Source organism: Idiotropiscis lumnitzeri, chromosome 10, assembly GCF_059441095.1.
Source record: "Idiotropiscis lumnitzeri isolate Australia: NSW breed Sydney's pygmy pipehorse chromosome 10, RoL_Ilum_1.0, whole genome shotgun sequence".
NCBI lineage: Eukaryota > Metazoa > Chordata > Actinopteri > Syngnathiformes > Syngnathidae > Idiotropiscis > Idiotropiscis lumnitzeri.
Genome location: NC_142400.1, coordinates 12935309 through 12946967, shown reverse-complemented (window position 1 = coordinate 12946967; position 11659 = coordinate 12935309). Strand labels below are relative to the sequence as shown.

Here is an 11659-nt window from a genome sequence, read left to right as displayed (position 1 = left end):
TCATGATGAATAATAATGAATAATTTATTAAATAATAATAAATGTTCTCAGAATTGATCCAACTTTTTTGGTTTGAGTCAGCTGGCTAAGGTAAAGCTTCTCCTTTCACAACAGCACTTGTCTGTTACATCTTGGCTGGATTAATTGTGAATTGTAACGCACCTTATTTTGGAGTCAGCCAGTCCTTCCTCAAGCACCTCCAGTTGGACCAAAATACTGCAGCTCGCCTCCCAACTGGAGCTTGTAGGAGGGAGCATTTAACTCCATTTGTTGGCTCCCTTCACTGGATCCCTGTAAATTCATTATTTTAAGATTATTTAATTTGTCTTTAAATCATTAAAGGTCTGGCCTCACCTAACCTCTCCGGGCGCCTTCAAACTTACGTACCTGCCGGGTGTCTGAGGTCAGCAGAACAAAAGCTCCAGGCGGTCCTGAGGAGAAGACGGCGCTTCAGAGGGAATCGAGCTTTTTCCATTGATGGTTCCTCCCTGTTGTAGTTTTGTTTGTTTAACTATCTTTGTTATTTTATGACTGGTTTCTGCTCCATGAAAAGACTTTTCATGCAGTGATGGTGGTTTCCAAAGTGTTCTATAAATCAAGTTACGTAAATAACAAATGTAAACGACAACTGAAGTTTAATGAGCAAATTGCACAGTTTGCTACATGCTTCCAAAAAATAACTTTGAAAAGTGAACACCATATTTGAGTGTTGATACAGCTCATCATCATAAAAACCAGAGAGTGACTCTAGATCGCAAAAATTGAAGGACACCACTGTAGGATTGAGACAGTTTGTACCAAAAGACGTACACAAACTTTTATTTGCCTTGATCCAAAAGAAACAAAGATGGAGTGAAAGTAAAAAGCAAGAATCCATCAAAGATGTCCTTTCGCCTCTGTGTGCATAAAGCACAGAAAGAAACAGGTCGGATAATTTGAAGATGTTGCTCCCATTCAAAGATGCTGTTAATGTCGCCATCCTCTCCCTGGTTACGGATCCTCTTCCAATTTACGGTTGCAACGCTAATAGATCCTCTCCACAATAAAAGCAAGTAAGGCGGCAGCCAGCGCCAGTCCGACCCCCAGCCTCTTCAATAGCTCTCGGTCCACACTGTAAGACCCAATCAACAAAACAGAGGAAGACATAGAAGAGGGACCTTGGACACCATTTGCCATCTGCTCCTGCGAAGAAAACACACAAAGAGGAAAAAAAATAAAAAGCTTTTCAACATCTTCTTTGGCAACTGAAGAATGTTAATTTCTCCACAAAGAAGTGTAGGAGTTTGCAGTTGGAAAAAAGTTGAATTGAGGTTCAGCGTGACGACCTGCTGCAGTAACTCTCTCCACATGTGACACAAGAACATAAACTAGTGTAGTGAAAAGGCTGCTTCGAACCGCCACGTACAGTCAAGATTTCCTTTACATTTAATTATTTGTCATGTCCGTGCAAAATGTATTTTTTGAGTAGTCCAAATATTTTGTTTTCAACAATAGGCTTAGTAAATGTTCGAATTATCGTCATTTCAGTGTTTTCTTTAACAAGCGTTTTCACCTCGTCTACCTCCATCTGCTGCTTCTCAGCGATGCCGTTTAATTTGAGAAAACCTAATATGATAATGAACCAAATCTGATACCTTGAAGAGGAATGCATTCATTGAAAAAAAAACAGCTGTTATTTTGTGAATAAATGCAGGATAAAAGTGAGCGCAATTAAAAGCAGGAAGCTGAATGCAGCTAGGTGGTAATCAAATTATTCCTTGGCGCTCATCTGCTGAATTGGAGTTGATGTTGACAATGAGCGGTGATGGGATGTGCGAAAGATCGATGTGGGGACGGCAAAGCAATACAACATTGATTTTTATGTTGAGTTGCTTTGCTATCAGTTGCATCTACACGAAGAAAAACACCGTTGCTGCTACCTACATTAGTATGGAAAATTCAAATGGCATACAGTGCCTTCGGGCCGAAATTGGGGAATGTTTTGATGTTTGCTACTGGAATGGAGAAGTTGTACATTTATTTTATTTTTACTTTAAGGGAGACAAGACGGCTCAGGCTGAGGCTATTGATCACTAAATAAATAGGGAATTCTCCGTGAGATGTGTCAATGTGAGCTTTGGACACACTGGAGGAGAGAATCTGTGAAAATGGATTGGGATGACCTTGAGGCGGTTCATGCACATCTCCTCCTGCCCGACTGTTGATAAAATGCCTTATCACCACCAAGATGGATTATGCAGAGGGATATTGAGCAATTGATCAGAGGCTTTCTTGAATAACCTTTCATCAAGTTCACTAGGGAAAGCGTCATAAGCGATGGCTTTTTATATTTACCAAAAGTGGATCGACTTGGTCGCTCCCAGCACACTTTGCACCTCAGCCACTCTTTCATAATGATCAGAGCCCTTTCATTCCTTTAGTCTTTCTCACCACCGTTAGAAGTCAACTTTCGTCTTTTGTACAACTTAAAGAATGATTTTCCCCTCCACTCTTGTGTGTACTTTCAAAATGCACATGAAACCATATGAAGAATTTTCCCAAGTTTCTTGTCCAACCAACTGCACTTTCGACCTCTGAGAAGCAACAATTACGCATATGTGCAGAGTGTGTTATATTGGACACCCACGCTTGCTGCATGTGCATTACTATTGACTGGAATATCAAGAGGACTTTTTTAAAGCTCCCGAAAAAGACGGCAGTTGCACGTCAAAACGAGTAGAGGTCTGAAGAAAAAAAAAAAAAATAAATAAATCAAGATGAATTTTATGACTCAACTGCAGGGGTGGGCAAACCTTTTGATTGGCGGACCAAAATGGGTTCTAAAATTTGACCGAGGGGCCGGACCAGGAGCAGACGGATGGAATGTTTTGGTAAGCTCACCTCATCGAAACAAAAACCCCATTTAATTTTAAATGTAAGTGAACAAAAGCATTACAACAATATACATATTTTTGAAAAACCACAGTATTTAGAAAATAAAACGTTTATTCTTTTAATTTTTTTCAAGTTCGGCAGGCCGGATTAAAACATTTAACGGGGCCGCATGTGGCCCCCGGGCCGTAGTTTGTCCACACCGCTCTACTGTGTAGGTAGCTTCACATTGGTCCAACACACTCCAGTCATCTCTACTATCTACTAATGCCGCTCATTCACACTCTCCTCTGTTGCCGCACATAATGCCGCAGGGATACAATAACCACCAACGCCTACGTGACGCACGTGGACAACAGTGGTATGAGGGGAAAGTTTAGCTGACATCCACATTTGGTTCTTGTTCGTCTCACTGCAAAGTCTCACTGATGGTGAAACTAATACTTTTGTAATATACAATAAAGTAAATACATATTTATTTATAAAGCACATCTGACAACACATGCAGCTGTGACAACGCACTTTTGAGACAAATGTTCCAAAGTCACAAGTCAAATCCTTGTTGTCATGTACACTAAACAGCACAAGTATTTTTTTTCCTGAAGAAAAAAAAGCGACTTCTGACTTTAATTGCAACTATGATACAAACAACAGGAGCATATTGTTTTCTGTTCCACAAGAAAGGAGCCCGGTGGCTCGCTGAGTCAATTGTGGCTCACATTGCCAAACATATGGCGCCCATGTTGCAAAAGCAGTTATTAATCGACGTTTGATTTTTTTTTTCTTGATGGGAATGATGCTGATGCGCTCTCCCCATCTGATCAAGTATACAGACCAACAGCTTATTAAGAAAAGAAATGGTGCCAAAAGGGGAGCTCTGGAAAGTTTTTTTTTTAAAAAAAAAAAGCTCAGAGTTAATATGCACAAACTATTTGCGCTTTAAAAAAAAAAAAAATCAAAACACAAAAAAAAAAATCAACTGATCTTGCTTCCCCCCTGAAAAAAAAAGAACAAAAAAAAAAAAAGAAAAAGAAAAGGAGCAGCAAGAAAAAGCATCCATCACTGTGTCAGGCCCAAGTGAACTACTACCGTCTTCCCCATCTGTCTATTTAGCTGTCTTCTCTGCAGGTGTCATTAAACACCGGGGTGCCAGGATAGAGACTGAACAGTGCAGTCCAAAATCTATTACTAGTTGGGAGGATAAGTGCAAATCTAAGTGGCAGTGGATGCATGTCAGCACAGTGGGAGTGGAGAGAAGAGTGGAGCCAAGTGCAGTGAAAAACGGAGAAGAAGGAGAGAATGCCCTAGGAAAAGATCATCTATTGTGTGACATTTCACCACCAAGTGAACATGTGCAGGTTTTACAGCATCATGTTGCTCTCTCTGCTCACAGAGGGGGGGGGGGGGGGGGCGAACAGAGCAAATATAATCATCGAGAAAATCATCAAACAGTGGACTGACACAGGTAAAATACTCTGAAAGACTGAAATGGCACTTTTGTCTCTCACTACTGCAATTCTACACCGGCCTCAAGAGAGAAAGAAGAAACAATAATACGCAGTGGTCACATTTCTCACATGATCCTCACCAGCTGTCAGTGTCACTCTAGACACAACTGAAGTTTTGTGTGGACGTGAGTAAAAAGATACAGGCTCTTTAGTTAGTCAAGAGTGACCTATCAAGACCACGGGGGAAAATTACAAGTAACAGTTTTATCAATCAATGGACAAAGGGCCACAAGATGAATTAAAAATGTGAAATAAAATACATAAATACACATACAAAGACTGAGAAAAATGGAGTACAGAATTGTTCCACATTCACTCTGACAATGTGTGCGTTCAGAGAGGACGAGCGTGCTCCACTCTCATTTTCGCATGTTATAAATTCATCGGCAGCTCTTTCTTGAACTCTTTTCATACAGCATGTATTGCATGATGCACAGGACTAACTGCACTCCGAATAACCGAATAGCATATTTGAGCAATGTTTTGAGTTTCTGAACGGTCAAAGTTGCTTGGAGCGCACTTCCAAACACACCTCTGGCAATAAACTGTTTCTCAGCATTTTCAGTTTTCATGATATTTTGGCCGTGGCCAAAATGGTGCCCAGTGACACATTTCCGTCGGGAGTCACTCCTGCTCCACCATATTACAACTTTGTTAGAATTACTTGGCCTGTTTCTACCACAACAGCAGTTACCAAGCTAGCTATGCCTACACCCCAAAAATGCATCTTGTCTGAATGCCAGACTTTACATAATAGCTTGGTGTCATTAATTAAATTGCCAAGTGTTAAATAATTTGTGTTATTCCCGCTACTGTAATATGTTGGAACAAAAAAACAAAAAAAAACAGTGTTGAAACAGGAAGTATGCGCTATAATGCGCCACAGGCTGAATTAGCATTAGGGTTAAAATTTTGATTGGCTAAAATTTCCTTACAGTCACTAACACTAGTGTACGGCTCGGTGAGGATGTTTGGTGGTGGTTAAAGGGGCCGTAGGCGCATACTGGCAGCCACGCTTCCATCAGTTTGCCCCAGGGCAGTTGTGGCTGCAGAATGTTGTTAACCAACACCAGAGCGTGAATGTGTGAGTGCATGAATAATGTATTCATTGTGAAGCATCTACAGAAAAGCGCTATATAAAACTGATGCATTCAAATTATTATTTTTTTTTAAATAAAACCAAAAACAAGTCCTCGTGCCTCTGAGGCACTTTATATAATGACTTGTTGAATTCATTTGTTTGCCATCAGTTTAATTGAGCTGTAGAATCTAGATTACATGTACTTATTTTGACAGTCGGATTGGCCGCTCATTCCGTCCAAAATAATAAGAAATGTGTTTTGACAAGTCCGTTGAATACAGAGTAAAGAGTAATAGAAATAGTTGTTCTTTTTACCCGGGTTCGAGAACTTCCAAATTCATAACAACTCAAGAACATGTTACATTAAATGCAGATTAGTCACATTGCCTTTGGTTATTGACAGAGCAAGGCTACGCTTCCATTAGCAAGAAGCACATTCATCCACTTGAAAAGTATCCATCCGTGGTACACTGCAATGCCATAAAATGTGAATTATGTAAAATTGGCGGCAAAAAGAGGGACCATTAACGCAACTATGGCATGATATCATTTACAAATCTAACAATGACAAAACAGCATGTGAGTGACTAGAATCAGTTTAGTTTTGGTTATAAGCAAATCCCACCAAAGGAAATGCAGGGTGAGATATTTGTGTGACATATGCTAGGGCTGCATCACCATTCAAGCTTCTATTAGTAAGATGTTCAGGACAACCTGGTAAGAGTCATCCATTTTCTACAGAGCTTATCCTCGTTAGCTTCACAGCTAACTGGAGCCAAATGTAGCTGACGAGACGTGGGGTACACTCAGGACTGGTCACTAGCCAATGGTAGGGCAGATACTGTATTGACACACCGAGAAGTCTTCAATTAACTTTTACATGATTTTGTAAAGAACAAGGAGGCTGGTGTACTAAAAATAAAAAAATACAATGTGGAACACGTCAACTTTATGCAGAAGGGACTGGAACCAGGACGTGTCGACTCTGAGACAAACATGCTAAGCACTAGTCTGGTAAGATCTGGCGATGAGAATTAATGTGTGATCTATAATATTATGGTAAATGGTCGTTCACTCATTTAGAGACCGATTATCGCCTGGGCCGATTTTCTTGCCGATATTATGAATTGTGGTCATTGCCGGCACTTTATTTATTAATCCGACGGCCGATATATGCTCAATTAAAAACAGGGCTATTTTGCAGAGCGCTTGCATCGGCTGTGATACCACAGCATTGGCCCGCCCACAGCACCATCTGATTGGTTGCTCGTGAAGTGAAATAGCCAATCAACAGTGAATGCTTCATGTTGATCCAAGAGTTTGCTTTGCCTCTCAAGACTCACGAGAGGAGAAAATATGGCAAAGCGTCCATTGAGCGAAGGTAGTTTAAGGCTACGGATTTAACGGAACCTATATTGGCAATATAAAAGTCGTTCTCATCAAAGAGTCTTGAAAAGGTATCAAAAAAAGTATTTTACTCCCCCAGTGTGAAACCTGGGCTTGTTTGAATGCACACAGAGTTGATATCCTGGGAGTTCTTTCACAACGCTTATCATTCTCTCTTTTTTTTTAAGTTTTTATAGCATTCAGGATCCAAAAGCTCATCTCATACACAGATGTGTCATGGAAAAATGGGAGCAATATCAAGATAGCTATTTTTTTTGCCAGTATGCGGAACTCCTAGGCAGTTGCCAACAAAAACTGTCCTAAGGTAGATCAGCAAAGCTTAGCTTTAGCCTTTGATGTTGTCTCAGTTCAGTTAGCTCATCCTGACCCTGTGAAGTTACCTCCTTTCCATCAGAAGATGCGGAGCTATATGCGTCCCTTAACCCAGTCAAGGCGGAAGAAAAATGAAATGATCATCATCTTCTTCTCCTCAAGAGTTTTCAAATGTTTCACTATTATCTCACACAACGCAGCAGTGTCAACATATTTCCGTTGCTTGGTCTCTTGTGAACATTTCAAAGTTGTCAAAGTTGCACCTTTGAATGGAATCCATTTATTTTATCTGCACTTTCATTTTTGGCCTCGCTTTTGTGTGCTCAGTTCTTTCAAATGATGAAAAATATCCGCTCTGTATGCCAGCCCTACACGCCACTTATCACTGGAAAGCAGCTTTCGGTAATCAGACCTCTCATTTGTCAGAAACACTTCAAGTTCCTCTCGCAACTCATACACACGAGCCAAGACCTTGCCGCGTGACGACCACTGGACCGCCGTATGAAAAAGCAAGGCTTTATGATCCGTTCTCATTTCATCACACAAAGATGAAAATAAGCAACTTTTCATAGGTCGTGACGTTACAAAGTTTTTCATGTGCACTGCATCATTCGACACATGAATTAAGTCTGCTGGTAAAGTCTCGGCTATGAGGGCCTCACGATGTAGACCAGTGTGTAACAATCACATCTGGGTTTCTTTCCTTCACTCTGCTTACAAATCTTTCGGTACGCCGGACCATGGCTGCAGCTCTATCGGTGCAGACAATTTTGCAATTTTCAAATTTAAATCTTCCTTGTTGAAGATATACTGATGTATTTTTTCTGCTGTTTTTTTTCTGGTAATACTTCCACAAAACGCACGCATTAGCCAACGTATCCGGTCATCTCAGTAGACGCATCAGGTTGCAAAACAAATTTGTCGAAGATACAGATCTTTTTCCAAAACCACACTTTCAATGTCAGGTGAAGGGTGTTTTGCTTGGAGTTGGCGTTTAAGATTGCTTGGGACCATAGCACCGTTGGATTGCTTGTTACGGCATTTGGTTAAGGCCCACCCACATCTCCACTCCCCCTTCTTTCTGTGTTTGACACTTGTACCTTCTGTTTACATAAGTAAATGGACTGGTTTCCCACACATTCCTAGTTGGTGGACTGCTTTCCCGCTCGTTCTCAATGGACTGCCCAATCAACTATCTCCACCTGTTGCAGCTGGGACCAATAAAAGGTCCGCTGTTCTGCTGCTCGAGACGGCTGGGACTTAATAGTGCCGCTCGCCCCGCTTCTGTGGCATGCGTGACCTATTTTGTGATTTTCGCTCAATTGTGAGGCACAAGCTAGTGATGAACTTGGTTCATACCTTTTGATAAAATAATTTGGACCAAACTTAGCTGTTTTCTCAAGAATAAATTGTCAACTCAATTTTCAACTATTTTACAGCATGGTCTATGTTACTTCCCTCCTTTCCTTGTTTCACCAAACACCAAGCACAACGGGATCTGTTTCACTACATCCCCAGTGAAAGTAAATCTAAATAGAAGCTAGCTGTCATATTGGTTGGCACCAGTGCCTTTAGCATGAGTTAATTACCATCTCAGCTTTCTTTTGGCCTGCACTCGTACTTGGGCATTCATCTGGATCAGAATTTCGTCCAAGGTCCATTTTGGAGGCCTCACCTTTCCTTTTCAAAAACATCCATCACAGTTTGTTATCGTATATCGTCTCCAGCCACAATGTCACTGCCACCTGCACCCATCCATGCACCTCGCAAAGCAATTAGCTACCTGCTGACACCTACTGATATGGAAGAATATTACCTTGTGACGCGAATGATTAACTAAAAGAGAGCGAAGATAACTCAACAACGGCACAGTATTTGCGGATAATCATTAATTTGTTGACAGCATTTAGGAGAAATTGGACAATATCACACGGAGCTAGATGCTGAAAAACACTCTACTACAATTCACAATGTTACTATGAGCACATTAACGTTATATAAATACGATCGGCTTCAAATATCGGCTATCAGCATTCTTGACAACTAATATTCAGTGTTGGCCCTGAAAAAAAAAAGCATATCAGTCTCTCACTTAATCCAAACTTTTTTGCAGCAACTATTACAAGCGGACGCTGGTCCAGTTTCCAAAATAGGCTCCTTTGACAATTAGCACAATCACAAGCCAACATACAGATGGACTGCATAAAATGTTTTGCGGTCGCCTCAATGAAATACAGTGGAAGCCATTTGTGTAATTGAGGCCCATGCAAACACATGTTGGTCACATGACAGTCACTACAACAGGAAATATGGCAGATGACCTGAGTTACGATTACTTTCAAGACATCCTGTTCGGAGATGCACAAACACATGGCTCGTTGGCCTGCTTGCTTGATCTACTTAGATGCACTCACTCACAGGCTTTCAGTAACTAGTGCGTAGAAGCTATTTGCCACTAATCAAAAGTGTGTGGCAATTAGGTGGTAAGGATTTTTGCTAAATGCTACATGTTGCTCACCAACAAAGCCTGATTCCACATACTACCTGGCCTTGACCTTTCATTGCTTATGTCATGAAATCCCTACTTTTAAGACATCAGAATAACGGATTTAAATAATGACAAATAGAAGCAGAATATTGTCCCAATTCAAAAGTGAAACAGTCCTGTTTTTGTTTTTGCAAGTAATAAGCTAATAAAATGCTGACTTTCTTCTTGCACACAATAATTTTGCAAAACCTGCCAATACCCCACCAGATAAAAATGACTAGTTTAATGTTTGCCGAGAAAGCGCACAGACATACAGTTTTGGTGACTTTTAAGTTCAAGAATTAGAAAGATGATTACTCTGAACATTGTTTCTCAGCAACTGATAGCAGTGTTCCGTGTTCTTTAAACATAATTGCCCATATTTGTTCCAAAGGCAAGCTCGAAGCAAAGGCCAGACAAAGATTCTTGATGTGAAATAAACAAAACAGAATGAAACCGTGTAATTGCAGTTGGCAGATGTGGTTAAAATACTGAAAAGCAGACATGACTAATATTTTGATGGCCTAATAATTTCTCTATTATTGTAATTCTGGTTCCTCAAACCACGGGCCATGTAATAAAATCTGACATGCCAAGTGAAATGCTTGAAATAGCTATGCCTGCTGTTTTGTAGAACAAACAAATCATTTGCTGTGAGAGACAACAGTCAGACAGAGGCCAACCGCAACTTTCTGACATATCTAAGAAAGAAAAACGTTTAAAAATAGATGAGCAAGCAATAATGGTTTGAATTTTTTATTTTTTTTTTCTTAGACAACACTTGATGTGTGACATCAAGCAAACAAACTTGAGTTACATTCCAAACATACAGCTGTATTTACAAAAGTGACACTTGGAATGGTATTTGAGAAGCTAGCAATTATTTCATTTGCATAAAGATTGCGTTTACAGCCAGCGTTTTCTTCCCATAGAATACAGCCAGCATTTATCTGATGCTGGGGGTTGTTCAAGTGGGCAGAGTATGCGTGTTTTTCCACATTAGAGGGTCAAAATATTACAAAATGTCACTCGGTATGACACATTGCAGTTTTAGTTTGCACAAATTAAGTTTGTAAAGGCAGATTTTTTGATACTGCTCTTGTAATGGATATCACTACATTGTACAGGCAAACCTAATGTCCAGGTCATTAAGTTTGTCACGTGTATGCGAAAGGCTGTGTGAGCGTCTTCGGCCGAGCTGGATATTGAAAGATGACGCAAATGGCTAGCAATCGCTCGCTTGATGCGACAAGGTAATAAAAGGGAGAGTAAAGCGAAAAAAGCCACCGTCTTCACATCCCCTCATGCTACTCATCAAATAACACACTAAAAAGTGAAAAAAGGTCCGCACTCAACTGGTTGAAAAAGGGGAAGAAAGAAAAGGATGGTATTGGTGGAAAATAACGCAACAAAAAAAAAAATGCAGATTGTGAATTGGCAGAAAAGTGCCGTTTGACGAAAGATGCTAACAAGAAAATACTTTACAGGTCTTTGATGAAAGCAAAGGCTTAAAAAAGAAGTTAATAGCTCAGCACAGTTATTCAGTCATTTACATTTTGTCACAGGTTACCAGTGAAAAGTTCTTGACTAGCCTAATTTTACCACCCTCTCTCTCTCTATCGCTCGCTCTTCTTTTTATGGCTTTCATACAAACTGGAGGGACCAGAGCTGTTTTCTCCTCTCTCATCAATTCTTTGAGTCTCCTTGAGAAAGTATGCTGTGAAAAGACCTGATTATTATGAGATGGCACTCACGCTGCCTTTGCTGTCTTCTGATCTCGCCAGCTACCTTGCTCTCTTTCTTTCTTTCTTGCTTCAGTTTTTCTCTCCCCCTCCCCTTCTATCATTTAATTTCATCTGACGAAGAGGACTGGTGAAGATACTTTCTCATTTTTTTCCCCTTTACTGTGCTGCTGAGTGCTTTCTCTGCTATTGTGTCCCACTAAAAGACTCA

The 11659-nt window shown here is 40.4% G+C and overlaps 1 protein-coding gene across 1 annotated transcript in view; it reads right to left on the bottom strand.

The window, feature by feature from the left end:
• Positions 1 to 777: 777 nt before the first annotated feature.
• cdkal1 (CDK5 regulatory subunit associated protein 1-like 1) overlaps positions 778 to 11659 on the bottom strand; it is a 182517-nt gene continuing 171635 nt past the window's right edge. The window contains exon 15 of the mRNA XM_088306867.1: positions 778 to 1182. Within this exon, the coding sequence (XP_088162993.1) occupies positions 1024 to 1182 (159 nt within the window). The 3' untranslated portion in view covers positions 778 to 1023. The remainder of the gene's footprint in view (positions 1183 to 11659) is intronic.